The sequence below is a fragment of the Aedes aegypti genome, chromosome 1 (assembly GCF_002204515.2).
Source record: "Aedes aegypti strain LVP_AGWG chromosome 1, AaegL5.0 Primary Assembly, whole genome shotgun sequence".
NCBI lineage: Eukaryota > Metazoa > Arthropoda > Insecta > Diptera > Culicidae > Aedes > Aedes aegypti.
The window spans coordinates 31,668,651-31,692,949 of NC_035107.1; the positions used below are offsets into that span (position 1 = coordinate 31,668,651).

Sequence of the window (24,299 nt, forward strand, 5' to 3'; positions counted from 1 at the left end):
CGATTTCGATTCGATTTCGATTCGATTTCGATTCGATTTCGATTCGATTTCGATTCGATTTCGATTCGATTTCGATTCGATTTCGATTCGATTTCGATTCGATTTCGATTCGATTTCGATTCGATTTCGATTCGATTTCGATTGGATTTCGATTCGATTTCGATTCGATTTCGATTCGATTTCGATTCGATTTCGATTCGATTTCGATTCGATTTCGATTCGATTTCGATTCGATTTCGATTCGATTTCGATTCGATTTCGATTCGATTTCGATTCGATTTCGATTCGATTTCGATTCGATTTCAATTCGATTTCGATTCGATTTCGATTCGATTTCGATTCGATTTGATTTCGATTCGATTTCAATTTCAGTTTCAATTTCAATTCGATTTTAATTCGATTTCAATTCAATTTTGATTCGATTTCGATATTACATTGATTCGATTTTGAATCAATATTGATTCCATTTCAAATTTGAATGCTGAATTGAACTTTTACCACTCTTCAAATAAATTTTCTGAATTCTTCCGAAAAACTTTTTGGATGCTTCGGAGAATGAAAGCTTCTTCACAGAAAAATCTGCTCTCAGAGAAACTCTGCTTCAGAGCATTTTTTCGAATCCCTACAAGATTTTTTCTTAACCCTCTCTTTCCCACGACTTTGATCGACTATTTCTTTACGAAAAATGCGTTTTTATCAAAAGTACTTGAACAAACAATGTTGCAAATGGTCTTAATTTTTCGAATTCGGTAAAAAAGTTTTTGATTGTTTTTCAATAGTAAATTGATTGTTTATCGATAGTTTTATTATTGAAACAATCAGTTTACTTTTGGATTAATCTGATGAGTATATAAAAATATTCTAGTAATTATTACTAAGTAATCATCTAATTCGGTTTGTCTCCAGTTCGTCGAAAACTAGTGGAGCTCTGGAGCTACCATGGGAAAGAGAGGGTTAATAAGCTATTTCTAGAATGTTCTTCCCTAGAAGCCATCGAAATGCTCCACGAAAAAGCTTCCACAGCGAAGAGAATCGTTCCACCCACACAAACTACCATCATCGGAAGAAAAGCAGAAGCCCCACGGGATTCGCGTCTCGCTTTTCCCGGTGGGGGCTTTTATTGATTTTTTCCATGATTCACCAGTCGCTGCTTCTGTGGGACGAGCTCCACACAGCTCCAGCACTCTTTGATGCTCGACACGGTTCGTGGTGTGGGACGACAAATGGGAAAATACGTTTCCCGGAATGTTTCTGCTGCCCCCTCTCCCCTAATTCTAGAGAGAAAGGGAGGCGTAGTAGGCTCTGTTTTCGAGGATTTCCCCATACCCAACAGCGCTAGCTGTGTGTAGGGCTTCTTCGTCAGCGCAGCGCCTTCTATGATGAACGTGGGGGGTGGAAATTCCTGAATCTCCCACTCCCTACTTCTTCGCAGCCTGCTTTCTGTTTGCTGGGGGGCACATACACACGTGACAGGCGGAAAGAAATGCCGTCGTATAGTTGGAGGGAGCCTGATTTATTTTCAGGAGAAAAAAAGATGTTTTTGCTAGAGCACAGCAGGAAAGGTAAACTTTTCATTGTGGAAAGTACACCAACCACTGGATGCAAGATGCCAATAGAATTTAGCATAAAAACCTTACAAATGTTATATAACATCATATGCAGAAAATGTAAACTTCTCTAGCTGATGTTCGCTGGGAGTCCCTTCAAAGATTACTACAGCAATTCCACCACAAATTTCACACACCCGACCAGCGGACGCAGGATTCCAATACAATTTGGCATGAAAACCTTACAAAGTTTGTAACATATTCAAGAAATTTAAAGCGCTTATAGAGTATCTGTATTGAAATCTTACGTTTTCAATAAGAATACTTTGAATTTTCTCTATATGCAACAATATTATACAATTTTTGTAGTAAAGGTCTTGTTTTGGGTGTGGACTGTTCCAGGTGTGTTTTTCCGTACGTCAAATTACAACAGGGGGATGCAAAATTTCCATCGGTGCCAGTCAGTGTCGCTCGCGCCACCACACCCCTACCCGTTACAGCTGCTGTCGGGTTTTTCCGAGAAGAGAAAATCCGAGCAAAGCATAAATTGCGGGCAGCTTAAGGGAGCTGGACGCTCGGTCGAATGTGCAGGGTTGACAGCAATAATGCAGAGGCGAACCGTAGTAGGCTGTGCTGCATGGGTGAAGCGACGCGCGGGCAAAAGTATGAGGTTGTGCATTTTCTCCGGAAGGCGCAATCTGCCGTCGAGAAGCGCAGGGGTGGAATTGAAGAGAAGGCGAGCGGAGAACAAGATGAAAAATTCAGGTCGTAAAAGTTGAGCACAGCTTTCCATATAGCACAGTGTGGCGTTGGGTTGGGTGCTGGTCCTTGGTTGGTTCGCTCGGCGACATGACACATGTGAAATCTGTATATGCGACGACGACGACGACGACGAGCGAGCGAGAATGTGTATGGAGCTTGCAGGGTTGGGTTGCGTGTGTTGGTAGGGCTGCTGCTGCTGCTGCTGCTGCTCGGTGTGCCCAGTTGAGGAGGAGTAAATACGAGAAAAACATGTTTCAGAAGGCAATGCGGAGGGAGAACAAAAACTAAATCGTAGTAGTCGTCGTCGTCGTCATCGCTACACCATGTAAACTGCTTGCTGCTTGGCAGTGGGTCTGGTTTTCGATTGGGAAAACGTGAACGAGTAAAGGCGGGCGAAGGTGTGAGCGGCGGCGGCAGCGGCAGTAAGAGGATTAGGGAGCGAGATTCTAGCCAGCAGCAGCCGCACAACCAGCCAGCGAGAGCGCTTCTTATTTATGACTACATGGATGGGAGAAGGCACCAACGAGCCGCACTCTGTGCTTTGTGCTGAGTGTATTCCACAGCGTGCGGAGCAGAGACAGCCAATCAAGGCCGATGGCGATGACTCGAGCTGCTGCGGGCGGTGTCGTTCGCGAGAATGAGAGGACGAAAACAAAATGGAGATTTCTTCTGTGCCGTACCGGGAGATAAATGACTTTCCCTATGTAACATTCCTTTTCTTTGTGTATTTCCAACATAGTAGGCGAATTCACGGCTTGAGTAATCCACTTAGTGGACTTCGTAGTGTGCCATGACTGTCACTTTTTTCATCCCATCTCCATAGTGTTCTATTATCGATTGAAGTCCACGCTTACGCACAGACATTTGAAGGGTTCCACGATTCTCGGAAGCCAGAAAATCGTTTCCAAACTGAAACAATAGCCTTCCAGAGCAACGGAAAAGTCACACAGCAAAACGCCGGGAAGGAGCTTCTTTTACAGGGCGAAGAATGATGACAGCTACTCGCCGCCTACTCTGCTGCGGATGAGAAGGAGGAAGCGATCCATTTTTCAACTCCCGCAGAATAGGCAGCCCGCAAGAAATTCGGCTCGAGTGACAGCTCCACTGGCACTGGGGCAGGGGAGTAGAGTCTGGCGTCTGCTGAAGGGAGGGGAACGCGCAGCAGTTGAAGGATTTTTCCCCCTGTTCATTTCCGGCAGTGGCCCCAGAACTTATCTAAGCATCGCCATCGACGCCAACAAAGCAGGCTTCGCGTTCTCGGCGTCGTCGTCGTCGTTTTCTTACGTTTCCAGTTTTCGGGACGTCTTTCTATGTAAATTTTTGGCCTCGCCGCAACGCAAGTCGTCCATCCGTCCGCCCCAATCGCAATCAGCGAAATTGAAATGGCCAAAAAGCGACGAAGCACGGAGGAAGCGAAGCGGCTAAACAAGCGGCCCGGTAGTCGTCTTCGGCAACGTCATCGTCAGGGAACAGCGGCGGCACAGCTCCCTGATCACAGATAGAGAAAGAGGCGATTAGAGCAATCAACTGACTGACTGACTGACTGGCTGGCTGGGGCAGGTGGTGGAAGCGCAGGAGGGAAAAACCTTCAGATAATGGAAAATGATAATATTGATCAAATTTTCCCTGCCACCGGAGCTACTGCGGGCGAACGAACGATACAAATGACGTTGCCGCCAGAAATAGACGACTAATCCCGAACAACTGCTGATGGGCAAAGCAGCAAAGTCGTAAAAATACCCCGTTAGGCGTCGCTAATTAACATTCAGAGGCGAGTTACGAAAAGATGTCTTCCAAGGCGATCTCGCACAGGTAGATCGAGAAGCAGAAGCTAGGCAAATAACAAATCATGGGAAAATATTGATTTTGAGGCAGCGAGCTTCTTGCGACAAGGTTGGGAGGTAGACAAAAAGGTTCTCATTAGCAAAACAAACGCCATAAAGTCATAAACAGAGCAAATACGTTTACGGTGGGCAGGGCGCAGTAGGCGGCTACCCGTCAGATCCAGGATCCCAGTTGGCGCTGGATTCTGGACGCCGTTCATTCATTCGAAAAAGTTTTGAATGAAACGCTTACCTAGTTACCTGCGCTTTGTTTGGTTAATGATTGATTGAGGTTTGCATTTCTTTCAAGTGGAAGGATTGCCCCAATTCTGCGTTAATGATTGTTTACAGTGGCACCGACTGTAAATACAGGTAATCGGAGGAAGAATTTTCAATCAAAATGAACTGCCTGCTTTGTTTGATTTGCTACGAATCGTAACGAGTTCGAAAGGAGGCGGACTCACCACTTCCGAGTATTCATGGCCAAATGAAATGTTTTCTTCGAAATCTGAAAGGTTTCGACAGAATCCTGTTTTTAAGGAAAAATGTCCGTTGAGCACGCTGTTTTCTTTAGTAATATGACCAGTTTGGCAAATTTTCGACTGGCCCCTCAGTCTTGGGGATTCTGCTGGAATCCATAAGTTTTTGATTTTATTAACCACCAAGTTTATTACAAGCCCTCACATATCCACGTAGTATCGCCACCAGGGATTGAATCCTAAGAAAATTAAGAAAATTTCTGGCTTATTGCTCGCTGTAACACCCTTGATTTACAGCTCATCATGAAAGCATGTTTATCGTATACTGCATACAGCTCTGATTTGATCTGATTCCTCTGGATTCCAGCTTTTTACGCTAGCTATGAACCTGACGGGGGTGATACGTTTTTGACGTTTCTTGCCTACAGATGTTATAGCATGATCCAAGTATGCTGTTATTTGAAATTGTTGACTGGAATTTCAAATTTTTCACTATTTATTTTGCAGCTAGACAGCGTTAAATGAGCAAATATATTCTTAAATACTTATCGCTTTTTCTTTGTAATACCATTTTTTTACACTATTTTAGAGATCTGAAAACGTGAAACTAATCGCGCTTCGAGAAAGAACGATGGATGATATAATAATCAAGCCATAGAGCTAATTAAACACTAAATCCGTTCGTTGATTAATTGCTTATCTCAGCTAAGACATCCTCAACAATAAGGGTAGCATACGGAGCAAGACTTTTACAAGGCTGGGTGGATTACAGTTTGGATAGCTTTTTAAAATTGCATAAAACCTTGGAATAAAAGCGGCAAAAATGAATATCCAATAAAGCGAATTTAAACTAGTTTTGGGTAGGGTGTTCGACACTTCTTCTATCTTTCGAAATGTTGAAGTGTTTAATTTTCCTTTGAGAAAATTTGAAATAAGAGGTGGGTGAGTTGATGGATTGGTTGATCCTTCAAATTGTTCAATAATGAAGTTCCGTGGTTCTCGCGGAAATGTCAGTGGACGACATTTTCGATTCCTATATTCTAGTAACAATGAAAACTTTTGACGTTTCATGTCAACAAATAAATTTTCTACACTCAAAGCTCACTTTGATTCTAGCCGTAAACATTATAGGGTCGGTGTTCCCTTAGTGGACAGTCCCCTATAGTCGCACTAGTGGCTTTTTACGGCCGTTTTGCTATAAACCTTTTCAAAACATTTTTTGACATGAAGGTCAGGAGCTATTTATCTAAGTACCATTGATACACAGCTTGATTTTGTTCAAAAAATGATCTAAATAATTAGTTTTGCTTAAAATTTGAGCTCCCTTGCGCCTATAGTAAACCTATTGTTCGTATAGTAGCACTACTGAGAGAAACTATTTTTTATTTTACAAAATAATTGATGAATTGAAAACTTTTTTTACATCAAACGAAAGCTTATGATCCACACTTTGTAGGAAAAATATAAAACTTTTGTAAAAATACGGTTTCGATAAGTATTTTGCCAACGCCGGGATGCTAGTGCTACTATAGGAACAGAAATTAGAAATAGTGCTACTATAGGCACATGTATTCCTATAGTGGCACACGCGATAATAAATGCAAACATTTGAGTTTTCGTAGTTTTCATATTTTTCCCACAAAACCAAGATAAAAAGCTTTCAGATGATGAAAAAATAATTACGATAGCGTTATTTTTCGATTTTATACGAATTTTTGTTCTTAGCTATGCGGCTATTGGTACATCGACCCTAGTGTATGCAAGAAACGACAATGAGGGGTAATTAAAAATATAGCGCATGTTATCGTAAAACGCTGGATAAGCTCCAAACCTGGGAGAAAAAATTGTTGGGGTCCGGAAAGCTTCTCTGAAGCATTCTGCGAGATTGTCAGCGTAGATTCTTCTGTGAAGAAAACGTTTCTGAAGAATTCAAGAAATCTCACTAAAGAATATTGAACGTTTCGATGAAGTGATACACTCGAAAAGTGTCTCCGAAAGACTTCAAAGTGTTCAAACAGTTTTTCTGTGAGTTTCAAAAACCTTGTTCGAAACAGTCTGAAAGCTTTTCTGAAGTCTTTTGAGAGGTATTTTGAAACACTTAGAAAGCCTTTTAGAGAAATTATTTAAAATTCTTCTTTTCAAGTGTTCAAAAACCTTTTATTAAACATTCAGAATATTTATGTGAATCTTTCTGGTGGATTTTTAAAACGTATTTTGAAAGTCATCCTGGAAAATAAAATCCTCATAATTACTCTGAATTTTACTGTCCACATCTCTATAATATTTAACAAATTAAAGAGCTGTGACCGAAATTTCGGAACCGCTGACTGGATTATATAATTCATACAGAAATTCTGGAAAAACAGTTCCAAAAAAGCATCCCGGAAGCGTTCTTCGAGATCGTATGAATCATTCAGAAAGGTGAAGTTAATGAAAAGCTTCTTTGAAGCATTCAACCAGTTTTTTTCAAAACATTCGGAAATATGATTTTTAAATACATTCAACTTTCGCTTACTCGATATTCCGTATGGTGATATCTAGTTCGAAAACCATAGTTAAAATCGGTTTTCATGACTAAGGGATCATGCACAAATTATGTCACGCTCCAAGGGGGGTCAAGTCAAATGTGACAAGCCTTAAAAAATGTTCAAAGGTCAAAAAAGTTGAAATTTTGCGTGACATAATGTGTGTACCATCCCTAACTCGATGGCCCTTGGATCGCAGTTGCCACTGGTTTTGTGTTCTCGATACCTACCTAACGCGATGATCCCTTCAATATCGAGTTATGGAGAGTTGACAATATTCAAATTCAAAGGAAATTACTATAGAACGTTCTGAATGATTCAACCAATCTTTTACAGAAGCGTTTTGGAGGTTTCTTTGAAATCTTCTCCTAAGTACTGCTAACCTTGTATGACTTGAACATTCCAGAGCTTCTCTTAAACATTCACACAGTTTATTCAAAACATTTGAAAAGCTTCTTTGGACCATTGTGATGTAATCGCTAGAAGAACTTCTGAATTGCTGATTGAATCCCTGCAGGAACTCGTGATGGAATCCCTTAGAAATTCCTGATGTTGAGAGACTCAGGGTAACTCCTGATGGAATCCCTACAGAAACTTTTGATATAATCCGTAGAGGAATTCAAGGTGGAATATTCAAAGAAAATGCTAAAGTAATCCCTGAAGGAACTCCTGATGTAATCCCTAGAAGAACTCCTAATATAATCCCTGGAGGAGTTCCAGATGGTATCTTTTAAGAAACTTCTGATGTAATCTCTAGACGAACTCCTGATGGAATCTCTATAGAAACTCCAGTCCAAATTTCTGAAGAAATTACTGATAAGATTCCTGAAGAAATTCCTGTCGGAATCCCTGGAGGAATTCCTTATGTAATCCCTAAAAGAAATTTTATTGCATTTCCTTGAGGAAGTCCTTATATAATCTCTGGAGGTGGAATTCCAGGTGGAATCTCTGAAGGAACTTCTGATGAAATCTCTACAGGAACTCCTGGTGGAATCCCTATAGGAACTCTTGATGAAATCCCTGATAGAATCTCTAGAGAAACTCCTTTTGCAATTCTGATGAAATTCCTCGGAGAACTACTGATATTATCTCTGGAGGAACTTCTAATAGAATCTCTCTGGATGGTGGAATTTTGGTAGGAATTCCTGATGAAATCCTCAGAAAAACTCTGATTAAAGCCCTAAAGGTACTCCAGATAGAATCCCTATAGGAACTCTTTATGGAATCCCTGGAGGAATTCCTGATAAGATTCCTAATGGAACTCCTGATAGAATCCATACAGGAACTCTTTACGATATACCTAGAAGAAATCCTGATGGAATTCCTCGAGGAACGTCTGATAAAAACTCTGGAGGAACTGCTGATAGAATCTTTTGAGGAATTCTAGGTAAAATCTCAGAAAGAACTCTTGATGGAATCCCTAAAGGAACTCTTGATGAAATCCCCAGAAGAACTCTGATGAAAGCCCAGAAGGTACTCCTAATAGAATCCCTATAGGAACTTCTGGTAAAAACCCCGATAAAACTCCTGATGGAATCCTCCGTGGAATTCATGATTTAATCTTTAGAAGTACTTCTGATGGAATTCCTGAACGAACACGTGTTTAATTCCCTAGAATAACCTCTGATTACTAGAGAAATTCCTTATGGAATCCTTGGAGGAAATTTAAATGGACTGCCTGGTGGAATCTCTGAAGGAATTCCTGGTAGAATCCTCACAATAAATTCTGATATAAACTTTTGAAGTTCTCCTGATGGAATCCCTGAAAGAACTTTTTGATGAATTTCTAGAAAACCCCCTGATGGAATACCTTGAAGAACACCTGGCGGAATGCCATGAAGAATTTCATGACTTTTTATTCATGAATACCGGAACGGATTTTTTATGTGTGACGTTCAGATGACAGAATTGTAGAATATATGTAAAATGATCGTTTTTTGTAGGTTTCTTGAAGTTTCTACAAAATAAATCCACTATTTTTGTATTGTATTGGAAGTGGGTAGGGCAGGTAGGACATGTACTACGCACAAAATCACCTGGGTAGGACAGTCAAAGGATTGTCCTACCCACGATTCAACAAAAAAAACAAGATCAACAGAAAATTAGAAAAATAAAATAAACTATTTACCATCTGTTCAATGTATCAATGTCTTACTTTTTCTTATGGAGAATGGAAGACACGATAAGGTTTTCTATATTGTTTTCTCATACTTGATGAAGCGTGACATGGTGTGTGCACTATCCCCAAAAAGTTCTGGCCCGTGTGAAGAACGTTTGAGAATATCTATAGCGAACATTTTGGGAAACTAACTGTAAGAATTGTTATCAGAAACTTCTTAAAGCCTGATTTTGTGCTGAATAGTGATTTTATTTAGAATACTTTCAGGGTCTCTTAGAGGCGATTTTCAAAGGATGCTTAGAAAAATTTCTTCAGAATTTGCCCCCAGAAAAACAAGAAAACTCCAAAGCTCAGAAGTTATTATGACTTTCTCCCAAAACTTTCCTAGAATTTCCTCCAGATATTTTTTCACATATCCTTCTACCGAATTTTCCAGTTGTTACTCTAGGAGATCTTCCAAAGATTTCTACGGAACTTCTCCTGAGGAGTCCCAAAAAGGTTTATTCCAGAGCTTTTGAAAACTAGCTTAAGGGTTATTTTTCAAGAAACTCTGCAAGAATTCCTTCACCTGTTCATGTACATTCCTTCAAGAATTTTTCCACGCCTCCTCCCAAAAATCAAAAAAAACTAACAAATCTATTTTTTTCTATGAATATCTCCAGCATTTCATTCAAGTATTCCTCCTGTAGCTTTTTCCATACATTTCTTCAAAAGTTTCTCAAAAAAATCCCATGCAATCTTCAGGAACCAATTTGAGTTTCAACACCAGCTACTCAAATTTCTTCTGTCCAATGTTTTGAGAAATTCCTTTAGAAAATTCTGCGTTATACTATCCCAAGATTCGATTGATTTTATCTATGAAAATTTGACAGATTTTATCTATGAAATCTTCTAAAACTTCTTCAAAAGAACAGGAATTTTTCAGAGATTTTTGTTCGCTAAGGATGACTTTCAAAGTTACACAGGTTTTATTAGAGGTTACTTTAGGATTTTCTTTAGTAATACCCTACGGATTTATTTCTCAGCAAAAAAAAAAAATCCTGTCGTTTCCCTGGAGACGTTTCTGGAAGAATTCCTGAGAAAAAACTTACTTTAGAAAATTCCATAGAATTAGTAGAGGATTTTTTGTAGAAATCTTAGAAAAAATTTCTGGAGCAATCGCTGAAGGTATCTTCAGTGAAATCATTAGTTGAAATCATAGGAATTCCCTAGAAACTTCTTAAGAAGTTATTGATTGAGTTTTAGAAGATGTTTTGCCCAGTAATCTTGGAGAATGTCCCAGATGAATGAATCACTGGCTTAAATCATGTTGAAATTAGGTATATCTTTAAAAAAATCCTTAAAAATTTTTAGAAGAATTCCAAAGATTTCTGAAATAATCTTGTAAGATATTCAATTTCTGTGGTACTCCTTGGTAAAATCCAGGTTGAATTCTTGAGGTATTTTGAACGAAATTCTTTGAGAAATTTCCTAGGAATTCTTCGGGAAATAACTACTCAATGTACTCCTTTAGAAATTTCCGGAGTAATATCTGAGCATACCTGAAATAGTTTCTAATGGAATTTTAGGAGAAAACATTAAAAAAAACATGCACAATCCTTGTCGTATCGTCATAAGGAATTAAAAAAAGGTCTTACATCTCAGAGAAATATCTGATCTGATGGTATGTACCATACTCTTATTTCTTGGCTCCTATTTTGTTTTCTTGGTTCCTTTTCGGTCTTTTTTGGTCTCTTTCTTATTCCTTTTAAGTTTCTTTTTCAGGCAAGTGGTCTCTTATTTCCTATTTTTAAGGTCCTCAGTCGCTATCAGCCCTGTAGATACAAAAAACTTTCTTATTTCTGTGGTAAAGACTGGCACCCTTTGGGTTTCAGTTTCCATAGGGTAAAAAAAAATCTTTGCTTAGCTGTGCACAAAATATTTGTCAACGTTCATCCTAACAATGGTTCAGAACGTGGACGCGCCTCTGGTATCTTCTCACAACCTGCGGCGTGTTTGGAATTCACTAAAATATAAAAAATATTGCGCTTGTGATTTTGTCAAAAGTATTCATCTGAATCGAATTTGGCGGTCTTGTTTCAAATCGCAGCAACCGTAGACCGTAGCCAATCTCGCTCAAATTCCAAAGCTTGCTACTTTAATGGTTGATGCCTACAATATTATTGGTCTTCAAGCATAAACTCTCAGAAATCCTTTGGAAAGCTCGTTCCGCTCGCTCCAAATCTTAAAATTTATTCACAGCGCTTCAACTAGAGCCTGAAAGCCGAACTTCCGTTCTTTTTTCAGAACGAACGCGCAGAAATCATTCAGATTTCTACCGCCGCCGTTCCAACCAACTCCCTTTCGGAAAAGCAACGCAAACAAAGCGAACGTCCACCAGCGTCTATTATTATACACCGGTCGTTTCACGTGATCCACGCCCCACCTCCGCCGCCCTCCCATCTAATCCGATTACTGACGGACGGCAGTTTTCTGTTTTCCAACAACGACTCCCTCGCTTCGGTGCCGCCCTTCCTTCCCCGTACAGCTCACATCCTCTTCACGGATGACTGCTTTCCGGAATGCCTGTCCGATTCGCCAGGATTCCCCCTCAGAGGAAAATCTAGTTACCTGTCGCGTCCTCTCGCACAGCAAGCCAGCAGCAGCCACCAGCCTACTGGGAGTAGCAATTTTATGTGGTGACCCGAGCGATCGCCATGGCAACGGATCAATAGATTTCCCCCTCCGGACTGTCCGAGTCCGGGGTGTCCTTGCTCTGGCGAAAAACACAAGGCTCTGAATTTGAGCCACCCCCGGGAACAACGGAACAACCCGGGTGATGTTTGAGGGGGAGAGATTTATTACGCCTCCGTCCGTCCGTCCGTGTGCAGCAGCTTGATCCGACTGTCTGGCGCGCGGCGAGAACGGCAGTGTGCGTGTGAAGGCTCCCAGGCCGTTCCGGGGACTCTGGACATTTTTGTCGATCCATCCGGTGGTGTACGACGAGACTCCCTCGCCCGACTTCAGCAGAGGGGACGTCGTTTTCTCTTTCCGCTGTCTTCTTCCTGTGAGGGTGGGAGATCGGTAGGGGTTCGGGACGCGAAGGGAGATACATCCGAGGTCATGTGCAGGGAAGGCGGAAAGGTGTTTTTGCGTTATGTAGCCGTTGAGCGGGTTCAGCACAGACACAGGCAGCGCTCCCTCCCCGTATAGGTGGATGTGGACGACGGCTGAGGTGACGGTCGGTAGCAGGTGTATCTTTTTCCCGTAGAGCTAGTAGTTCTCTGCTTCCTTTCTGCTGGTCCGGTTGTCTCTCTGTGTGTATGCGAGTTCGGTTTGGGGCCTGCACCCATACAGCCGCGGGAAGCTCGAGAGGAAGAGGAAAGTCGGTTGCTCTCTTGCCGTGCGGATCAACAGAACGGAGGGTTCGAAGTGAGCTCGATGCGAGAGATGAGGTCAGTTGCGGAGATCTCTCCGTCAGGATCAAACGTGTTTTACCTGGTGTGAGCTCAGGCTCGATTCGGTTCGGTTTTAGTTCAGTTCAGTCCAGTCCGTGTCTCTCTCGTGTCTTGTGTGTAGTGCTTGGGAAGAACAGGTGAAGGTGAAGGTGGAAGTGCTACGGTTCCGTTCCATGTTTCATGGATGACACTCTGCGCGCTATCTGCCCGTCGTCCAATGTCGAGAAGATCTAGTAGGCGCAGCACTCCAGGCGGCCGTTCAACGGGAGGCGCTGCCATAGCAACGACAGACAAACAAAGCCGTCACCGATCCAACTCGTCGAGGTGAGTCCGTAGAAAAGTTTCTTAGATGAGAAAAAAGGCGAAATCATCTCCATCCAGCTCCCCATCGCTGCAAGCATAGTTTTCTGATTAGTTTAATTTGCTTTCCGTCTGTCCCTTCCGTCCCGCGAACTTGTGTCCACCTATCCAGCAAGAAGATGGAGCGACGGCAGAACGAAATTTTCGTGATTGCGTGACTGCTATTAATTTTCTATGCCACTTCAATCATTTTCCACTCCTCCATCGCTGTCTCCTCCTTAAATCAACGGCGAATCTGCGTTGGCTGCAGGGGTTTGCCTTCTCCTATTCGCTTCCTACCGCAAATGACGCGAAACGCGAGTTAATCTCGTCTCAGCGGCTTCGCCGTCAGAAGAAGACAGATTCGGCCATTGTCCTCGCTTTGGCCACTTTTTTCCCCTTCGCCTTCCATTAGGGGGCATTTTCAACCTTGAACTTCACTTTCGGTTCGAGTCCACGCGGCGCCAAGTCTCGCAAAGGCGAGAGCAAACAAAGGGTTTTCCCATCCAAGCATGCCGCGATGATGAGCGTAGTAGGCGGCGAACTCGCGCACAGTCGCATCTTCGTGACGTTCGCCCGCGCACCAAATCGTTCGATTATGCAATTTCTGTGTCGAGAAAATCGTCGTAAAACGAGGCGCGACAGAGCGCGCAGCTTCCGGTGGTCGATTAAGAATTCAAGCCGCGCGCGGTGCAGTCGATTAAAATTAACGCCTCCGACACCGACACCCGTCGAGATTGTAACCAGGACGGCTAGGGGAACCATAAATTACGTGCGTGATGACGCCTTCTATGGGTAGGAGAACGGGGGCATAACGTCCATCTTAGGGAAGAAAGCGATTGCAGCTGTGACAGACGTTATTATGTGCTCTTTCAATAATAGCTGATTCGAAAAATGCGCATTTGTAAGGTTCCGATTTGCAGGTAACTTCAGCGTGGCATTACGTTACTTACGGATGTTTTGGTGTTATGAAAGACGTCGTTAGTCCAAATCAAAGTAGGCGCATTTCGCCACCTATGGCTATATTACCCCCACTTTCCCTTGAATCTCCCTTCCAAGAAGAGAACAAACCCGGTGCATCGGCAACTCTCGTCCGAGAGCCCCAAGTCTGTTTTATCTTCTTCGATAAACATGCGTCGCGCGTCACCGGTAATTTGGATTTTACGACGACGCCTCTGTTCCTCGGAACTGCTCCGGATGTTGCACGTAGCGAACCGATCAATCACGAGGAGTCATTGCCGCTCCGCCTCCCAGAGCTCCGGACTTCGACCCGTTATCACCGAGTTCGATTCCCGACCGACAGGGGATTTTTTATCGTCGCACGTTGTGACAGATCGAATGTTTGCTCCGAGCTGATTGACGCCCGCCTGCTGCGATGTGACAGATGATGAATCAGTTGACGAACGAACGGTGCCATCATCTTCTTATCTGTCCCGCGCGGAGCCGTTCAAATAAAGGCGCGGATGCGGGCGGGCTGAAGGTGATCTAAATTTCGTCGGTTAACGGGGCTCGTTCCGGACGCTGACGTGGCCGCCTTTGATCTCGATGCGCCGCCTGCTTGACGTGCACGCAGATTGCAAAACCACCACTCTCTTCCGGATGAATAATAAGTCTTGGTACGATGGAGATAACCCACTCTTTAAACACAATGCAACCACCCTTGCTCTCTTATCAGCGTTACACCTTCCCCCGTGGGCTCTCCTTGGATTACAGGCAGAACTGATAAGTGATTGATCACAACCTGGAGAAGATGGAAGACGAGGACGACGACGACGTGCGCAAGAGCGGCCTACTTCGATTTCTGTTCCAGTGATGGCGATGGCGATGATGATGATGATGATAATCACAAACAGCGGTCAATGATAATGGTTTCTCCGCGCTGTCGTGACAAACTGACGGATGTCGCGCTCTTTTGCGATTCGTTTTTTTATTGATTGATGGGATTACTCGTACTTGCGATTGTGTACCGGAGACTGCCACGTACTTCATACAAAAAGCGATTTTCATCGATTTTGATGCGATGGGTTTTTGAAATGATGATAATTCTTTGAGCTAGGTTTAGACAGGTGGAGAAAGGTGTTCCTCCAAATTCGAGTGGAATTCTGTTCAGGATTCGAGTAGAGTTGCTTAGGATTCGAGTAGATTCGTGCTCAGGATCTGAGTAGAATCGTGCTCAGCCTACTGTCTTGGTAGTAGAATCCTGTACACATTTCGTGTAGCCTTCAGGAATCGAGTAGCCTACTCAGGATTCGAACAAAATCCTGCTCAGGATTCAAACAGAATCTTGTTCAGGATTCGAACAGAATGCTGTTCAGGATTCGAACAGAATGCTGTTCAGGATTCGAACAGAATGCAGTTCAGGATTCGAACAGAATGCTGTTCAGGATTCGAACAGAATGCTGTTCAGGATTCGAACAGAATCCTGTTCAGGATTCGAACAGAATCCTGTTCAGGATTCGAACAGAATCCTGTTCAGGATTCGAACAGAACCCAGTTCAGATTTCGAACAGAATCCCGTTCAGGATTCGAACTGAATCTTGTACATGATTCGAACAGAATCCTGCTTAGAATTTGAACATAATAATGCTCAAATTCAAGCGGAAATCTGCTCAGGGTACAAAAAGAGTCCTATTGATGATTCGAGTAGAATCCTCAACATAATTTCAGTAGATTCTTCAACCAGGTTCGCGTAGAACCTTGTTCAGGATTCGAGTAGTATAAGTATCCGCTTTTGAGTCTCTTTCCACAAAGAAGATGAATTTCATATCAGTTATTGCCTAAGTATCGAACACTCGAACGCACCCCAACCGGCTTATCTACAGCACTCGAATCGCCTTCCGAATTGAGCCAGGTCACGTTCAAAGTTTTACGAACCCAATCAAACCCTTATCTGCACCAAGCTACTGTACCGCACACCGTTGAACATTCCAAACCAACCCAACCCCTCTAATCGAACTTCTTTTCCATCTTCCTCCAACAGATCACAACCCGCCATGGATCTCCGCCGGTTGTCAGCGCACTCGGACTCCTCGCAGGAACCGATGGACATCAGCTCCGGCAATAACCGGACGATCAACAGCAGCAGCAGCGCCAGCGATGCCAACAACTCCTCGCTGAACAACAACAATCATCTCCTCAGCAAAGCCCTGAACCACCATCACCGCCATCCCAGCCAGCACCAGATGGTCAGTGCCGACAATTCCGACAATGTCGACTCGGATGAAGACCGCCGGCAGCAATCGCGGCACGCCTCGGTACTTCACCAAGCCCGCCACAGCGCCCGCAGCGAGAACCTGCACGCCTTGATGGAAACCATGCTGCGAAGGAAGGTGCACAGCTTGAACAACAACAACTACGGCAGCGGCACCACGCTCTTACAGCAGCACCTAGCAGCAGCAGCAGCGGCCGCCAATGTCGAAAACAACAACCACGAACCGTCGACGGAGGGCGGCGAAGTGACCAAACGGTACGTTTGCCCCATCTGCGACACAATCTCCATGACCAAACATGACTTCACGGAGCACATCCGGTCGCACAACAACAGCAAAACCGGCGCCTCCGGAGACAACGGAGAAGGCCAGTTTGTGTGCAAGATCTGCTCCAAGGTGCTCTCTTCGGCGTCCTCGCTGGATCGGCACGTCCTCGTCCACACCGGAGAGCGCCCGTTCAACTGCAAGTACTGCAATCTGACGTTCACCACCAACGGCAACATGCACCGGCACATGCGAACCCACAAGCAATCGGAACGGGAAAGCTACGAAAGCGACGGGTCAACGGACAGCGGAGGCAGCAGCGGCGGAAGCAGTGGCCTTGCCAACAACAATAACAACATCTACAGCAGCAATTACGATGGCGAGGGAAAGCGGAAGAACTCCGATGAGAACGTGCACTACAAGCGCAAGATCCGAACCATCAACAACAACATCCTGGACGGAAGCGTAACCGAAGGTGTGCAGAAGTTCTGCTGCCCGGTTTGCATTCGGAACGACTTCTCCAGCATGGTCAGCTTGGAGAATCACATGGACCGGGAACATCCGCAGATTCCGGCCAAGTGCAGACACTGCGAGGTGGTGTTCAAAAGCTACAAGGCCCTGAATGCCCACCGGTGCGGCAACAACAACTACCAGAACATCATGCCCGGATTCAAGGACTTGACGTTCGTGGATTTCTCGAGCGAAAAGTTCCCCCTGATCGCCAAAAGCGTCTGCGAGCAGAGCATCCGAACTCCCGTCACCAGCCAGAAGTTCGAGTGCGACAAATGCTACCGAGCATTCCCCTGCTCGAAGACGCTCGACATGCACATGAAGGACTGCGGCGTGTCGGACAACAGCGTTGTGGGAGAAAAGCGCAAATGGAAAACCAGCGAAGGTTCCTCGGAGGAAGAAGTCAAGCGGGACGACTTCTTCGCCAATCTCGACCTGCAGAACAAATCCATGTCTACCAACATGTCATCGAACGTATCGGAAGCCCCGACGACACCTTCTTCGTTGGACAAGTCCTTCTCCTCTCCCATCATGTCCCGAGAGATCAAGCAGGAACCGACGACCTACTACCACCACAGCGGAGCCAACTTCCCCGCTCAACAGGACACCAAAGATCTCGCCGACATTCAGTCGATCATCAATGTGACCTCCTCGGGAAGCTTCTTCCGCCAGTTGGACAAGGACCCCTACCCTCCCCTCAAGGATGAAGAGGAGGCTCAGGATGCCTTCACCGCCGAGTTCCGCAAGATGAAACTCCGCGGCGAGTTCCCGTGCCGACTGTGCACCGCAGTTTTCCCGAACTTGCGCGCCCTCAAGGGACACAACCGCATCCACGTCTCAGCCGCCGGACCTGGACCGTACCGCTGTAACATGTGTCCGTATCTGATCAACGACAAAGCAACCCTCATCCGGCACATGCGAACCCACAACGGGGATCGGCCGTACGAGTGCGCCCTCTGCAACTACGCCTTCACAACCAAGGCCAATTGCGAGCGCCATCTCCGCAACCGCCACGGACGGGCTAGCCGAGATGAAGTCAAGCGCGCCATCATCTACCATCCATCGGAGGATTCGTCCTGCGAAGATCCGCTCAAAAAGCTGCGGATGTTCGACACCTCACCGGGAGACTTCGATCGGGACATCGACGTGGACCATCCTTCAGATCGAAGCACTCCGGTATCCCATCTCAAGGACATGCTCATGCCAAGTCCGATGAACCTAGTCACCAAAATCGATAGCAACCCAATGCCAACCACTCCGGCCAAGATTCAGGTCAAGAGTTTGGAGAAGCTCAATCAGCTGACTCCCCCTCAGGATCAAGACTACGAGAAGGAGATCAAACCAAAGTCCTACGGAGGTGTGCTGGATCTCCGCAAAAAGCCGGAACCTTTGGTCGTCCGTCGGGAACCCGATGCCGACTCCGATCATCCACGTTCGGAACCAGAGGATGAAGAAGATGACGACGACGAGGATGATGATGGTCGCAGGGAAGACGACGCCGAAGACGAAGACGAGGAAGAACAGCAACAGCCAGCCAAAATGCCCAAGCTGGATTTGTCTCAACTGGAGAAGAACCAACAGCAGCTGCAGTTGATGCAGCAGAAGCTGTTCAGCGAAGCCCTCACCGATCCCACTCGTTACTTCCAGCTCAGCCAGCTGTACAGTCGCTGCGGTTTCCCAGCGATGCCTTTCCCACTTCCACTGTTCCTCAACAATCCCCTCCTCTGCGCACCGGGTGCCCTCGGGGACATGAAAAACTTCTTCCCCAAAGAGTTTCCCACCATGTTACCGCAAATGTCCGGCGGAAGCCTCATCGGAAACCCATTCCTTTCGCCATCTGAGTCGCCCAAACAGCAGGATCAGCCGCAGCCTCAGCAGTCGCCGCTGTCCGTGAACGCCAACCACGTTTCGCCGCTGCCGTCGTCCAAGCATGCTCAACCATCGCCGCAAGGATTGCCAAATCACCTTCACAAGTCTCAACCGCCGCAGGCACCACCTCCACCACCACCCCCCCAAATGCCAACGATTCCCCTCGGAAACGGACCCGTCAAAATGGTCATCAAGAACGGAGTCCTGATGCCAAAGCAGAAGCAACGCCGCTACCGTACCGAACGCCCATTCGCCTGCGAACATTGTTCAGCCCGGTTCACACTGCGCTCGAACATGGAGCGGCATATCAAGCAGCAGCATCCGCAGTACTGGTCGCAGCGACAGCGCGGCGGCCACCACATGATGCGCGGTCGAGGAGCGAGTCATCACGCTGGGATGGCCGGTGCTCATCACCATCCGTCGATGCCGGCGGCCACCACTGCAGCGTCCCCCTTCGGTAGCATCTCCGAGCAGGTCAAATACGCCATTTTGGCTCAGCAGTCGGGTAAGGCAGGACGCGCCGGGGAAGGAAGTGGGATGAGCAGCATGCTTCAGAACATCATTGCTCAAGGACAGCGTCCGAACGCACCGCTGGAGCAGCACCATGACGAACATCAGCAGCGACTGCCAATGGAGATGCAGAAGCTGCAGCAGTTCCTGCAACAGCAGCAACAACAGGTTCTGCAACAGCATCAGCAGCAGCAAATGGAAAGACCAAGTGCCAACCACAGCAGCACCAGCAATAACAATGGACACGGAGCGGATGATGAGGAAGAGGAAGATGAGCGCGAGTTGGTCATCGACGAGGAATTCCAGCCGGAGGATTTGAGCAAGGGAAACGAATCGGAAGACGAGAGGCCGTCGAAGAAGGAGAGTCCGGTGTTTCAGCATCAGATTCTGAAGCAGAAACTGGAGGAGAGTAAGGAGCAGAGACAGCAAGCGGCTAAGGCTGTGGCCGAGGGGATTTTGGAGCAAGCGATGCGCCAGCGCAAGGAGTTAGAGCGTGAGAAGGAGAAGGAAGCTGCCAAGGATGTGGACAGCGGCAAGGAGGAAGGCGATTTGGTTCCGGTGTCCAAGCTGGTGGACAATGCAACAAACGTCGCGTTCGAAAACTACTTTAGGTAAATTTCGACTTTTCATGCGTAGTTAGCGTCTAAGATCTTTGGAATATTATTAATGAAAGGTTTTTCTTACAGCAGACCTGAGGTTCCGCTGTCGCAGGACCAGAGCGATGAGGAGGGCTTGGTGGCGTCCGGCTCGGCTTCGGAGAGCAACAACTCCGGAACGGACGATCCCAATCCGTCCTCGATCCAGCAGAAGAAGAAATCCGCCTACAGTTTGGCTCCGAATCGGGTCAGCTGTCCGTACTGTCAGCGGATGTTCCCGTGGTCCAGTTCTCTACGGCGCCACATCCTCACGCACACCGGTCAGAAACCGTTCAAATGTTCGCAGTGCACACTGCTGTTCACTACAAAGTCCAACTGCGATCGACACCTGCTGCGAAAGCACGGTGACGTTGAATCGGCTATGTCGATTCCGGTGCCAATCGATGATCTGCTGGACCCGAAGCCGGAACCCATTCCGGTTGCCGTTGCCGAAGCCATTGCCAAATCCAAAGCCACACCACCAACTTCCCGCCCAGTCAGCCCCAAGCCCCAACCTGCTCAACCTACAGAAGAACCCAAGAAGCATGCCAAGCAACCAAAACCGGAAGAACCTGAACCGCTCCCAGCGCCACCGTGTCCACCGCAAATCAAAGAAGAACCCTCCGCCGATGAAGAGCATCCCGCGGAGCCCCACATGCCACTCGACGACCCAAGCATCCCGCCAGTCAACTCGGATCTCCCGTTCAAGTGCCACCTGTGCGACAGTTCCTTCGTCGATCGCGTTTCCTGCCTGGAGCACATCAAGCTCGCTCACGCCCACGATTTTGCCCTGCTCATGAACAAGGTAACGCTGGAGGCGGAAAGCGAAGCGCCCTCCGCCTCGCCCGACGACGACGAGAGCGGCAACAATGGCGAAGGTTGTCGGGGTGGAAAGTATCCCGACTACGCCAATCGGAAGGTAGGTCGCAGGTCAGTTTTAAACAACGACGCCGACATGTGCCCTCGCGGATGAGCAGGAAGTACTAACAAGAGCTTTTTCTTTCGCCTACAGGTAATTTGCGCCTTTTGTCTGCGTCGCTTCTGGTCGACGGAAGATCTGAGGCGCCACATGCGTACGCATTCCGGCGAGCGGCCCTTCAAGTGCGACGTGTGCCAACGGCGGTTCACCCTGAAGCACAGCATGCTGCGTCACCAGCGGAAGCACAAGTGCGGTCGCATCGGCGGCATTTTGTCGAAGATTGTTGGAGCCGCCGGTGCAGCCGCCGCCGCCGCCGCGGCCGTCCACAGCAACAGCTCCGACCTGAGCGACGACGAGCAGGACCATCCGGCCCTGCTGTCCCGGTCCAAGCAATCGCTCCTGAGCAATTCGGATCTGATCAGCAACCTGCTCGGCATCAACGACCAGGGCATTCTGAACCGGATGCTGCTCGGGTCCGCCTCGGAAGCGGCCAAACTGCTCGGCGTCGAGAAGTAGGAAGAGCCGGTGCGTGCCGGCGCCGGGAAGCAGCGATTCTAGTCATTTTGGTTTACATGATTTCCCCACACACACACATTCCACACCAACACCTTGAAACGATTGATCTTGCGTGTAAATAGATTTCTACGATGAGCCGCCGCCGCCGACACAGCGGGTGGATCGCAGCAGGCGGCTCTCTAGGCGTGATCGAGTCCTCGAATATGGTTTGATTGCAGCGGTACGCGAGCTGGAGCGCCAAATTCCACGGAATAGTAATTCTAACTGAATGCAAATTGCCTTAACGACATCGAAAATCAAAAATACAACTGCGTAGCTTGTAAGGGTTGTGTAGTTTGGTAGGTATTTATTTCAACTATTGATAGGTAATAGCGAGCCAGAGCAAACGCGAACTGTGCAACGTTTGCGACGATGTAATTTATATTTAGGGAGCAGCCTTTTTACGCATGAACCGAAGTGGCTTATAACAGTTAGTAGTGATGAAAATGTACTTAGAAACGCTCATGACCGCACGATTGCGGCCGAAACGGGAGCAGTACATGCCAGAGAATCAAAATTTGTTGTATAGAAATGCTCGAACCAGCGGCTGAAAGGTGGGCGACCATCTTTCCTCCACTGGGGCTTTGCGAGCCCATTTGTTGCACTGAACGAAAACACCATGCTTGTTTCATTAGTTTAGTTAGATGTTCTCTCTAGGAGTTTGTTTTAGTTGTTTTATGTTTTATACCTCAACCCGATCGTAGAAGTCAGCGTTTTTTTAAAAGACTGTTTTATTCTCTTTATACATTCCCTTTTTACGCAGGAAAGAAATGCTTGGTACTTAATTTTAGCTCGTAGTAGACATAGATTATTTTTACAAACAAAACCAAACTGCTTAATTTTAATACAAACTTTATAGGTTTCCCATCGCTCTTACCACCTTAACAATTATTGTATACAAAAAAAAAATACACAAAGTGTGTGCGTGCATACTAGTTTATAATTTGCCGACATGCGGACGAAACGGATGTGCCTCTTGTAGAAAAAAAGGATTTTTAATCATTCCTCCTTATATAGACAACTAGCGAGTAAGAATATTTCCCCCGAAAAAGAAAAGTAGGCTCTGAGCCTTCGTGCAGCGATTCTCCAGCAACCTTGCGTTTGTCCTCCTTCTCCCCACCTATAAAGCGAAAAGTCTAGTACCCCTCCCCCTCACGATAGTTGTACATACAGATACTTAAAACCAATTTTTAGTAATTTAATTTTACGTTTTCAATAATTGATTCGCGTGTGAAAAGACTTAACCGAAACAATATATACAGCAGATAACCAAAGTTGCGAAAGAAGGAAAACCGCGGTGCGATCGCCGGCGGAAATCGTCGGCGCCACACCGTCAAATGGGGCAAAACATTTTTTTGAGTGCAATTCATAGGGCAAAGAAAACGACTTTTTTTTTTGTTTTAACTTAAATGAAATCAACTTTATGGAAAATCCAAAGATAAACGGAACTTTAATTTTACGTGCACATAACTTTATAATAACTGAAGAGAAAAACGAAAAGGAAACCAGAACAACGCAAGTCAACGTGTGTACGATATTTATGTTCACAAAACGAAGAAATCTAACCTTAGAAAAAACGAAACAAAAAAACCTTCAAGTGCCATCGAAGACAAAGTGCTTGCGAGCGCGCCGAAGACTCCGCGGAGAACCACGTTGAGAACGATTGCTCACACTAAGTCACAACAAGTCGTGTCTCATTTTAGTTCTTCGCCAGTAAACCTCTTTTTCCACACATACAGATAGATCCAAAATAAATCAGAATTGCCCCGCCTATAGAAAGATTCGTTGCCTTAAATCGGGGCAGTCGGAAACCAAAAAACACGTTAGCAAAGTAGCAAATAAAAAACGAAAGTGATTTGATAAGGGAGGCAAAGCATATTTAACTTATTACCTAACAAACATGATTACACGAAAGACACACACACACACATTCATACCTAAGGGTTTAGTGCCTACGATTTGCTATTTCTATTGTTTTGATGATGGATGATGAACAACGATACATAATTAGCCAAGAAGAAAAAAAACACACAGAAACACTATTATCATGTCGGAAAAATACGAAACCTACGATTCAAAACTAAACCTATAACTTAAAAGCATAGTTACTTATATATTATATATATGAATAAAACATGATCTATGATTGAAATATATCAATAAACTTTTGAAAAGATGAAATCGTTATGTTTGTTTGATACATTGTCATATCCGAAAGACTAACTAATACTATGGTATTTTACTCTAAATTGGATTAAATGGGGTGAATTTTGCATGTATGTAGTAACCTTCGCTAAAATCCCTATGAGCTTGCAATTAATTTTTGGTCATTATATTAGGCATCCCTAGATTTTTGTTGAAGAATGTCTTTCACAAATTATATTATTATTATAAAGTTTTTGCACTTCTCAGCAAAAAAAAAATACTGGAAACTTTCACCTTTCACAGATTGCCCAAGGATCTGTATACCAAAGAGGATTAGGCTCTATGAATCTGATTAATCGGGCTTTAAATTCCAATGAATCTTCTGGATGAGCTTCTCAGTTGTGGTGGTTCAGGAACCGTCTCACTATACTACAGGTTCCAAGAATCACCGCTTTTTGGATACCATGAAGATCCTTCTTCAATTCCAGCTCGTCTAGGGACTTTAACAGAGATTTCCGGACAATTCCGATCGCTGAGAGGATTACCCGATCCACACGGACGTCCTCTGGGTACCACATCTGTTTCCAACTCCTTCATCAAGTCATCTTTTTGGAGAACGGTGATTGAACATTGTGGTCCAGCGGTACAGCGA

General features: G+C 45.5%; 1 protein-coding gene across 6 annotated transcripts in view; it reads left to right on the forward strand.

Moving 5' to 3' along the window:
* LOC110674836 (RE1-silencing transcription factor) overlaps positions 1–23,683 on the forward strand; it is a 54,910-nt gene extending 31,227 nt beyond the window's left edge. The window contains exons 1-4 of one of the 6 annotated variants that reach the window (XM_021839314.1): positions 12,544–13,016; positions 16,012–20,004; positions 20,083–20,947; positions 21,041–23,683. In XM_021839314.1, the coding sequence (XP_021695006.1) occupies positions 12,877–13,016; positions 16,012–20,004; positions 20,083–20,947; positions 21,041–21,463 (5,421 nt within the window). In that variant the 5' untranslated portion in view covers positions 12,544–12,876 and the 3' untranslated portion in view covers positions 21,464–23,683. Of the gene's footprint in view, positions 1–12,543; positions 13,017–16,011; positions 20,005–20,079; positions 20,959–21,040 lie in introns of those variants that run through there. The other 5 variants (XM_021839313.1, XM_021839316.1, XM_021839317.1 and 2 more) reach the window with 5 other exon arrangements.
* Positions 23,684–24,299: the final 616 nt, after the last annotated feature.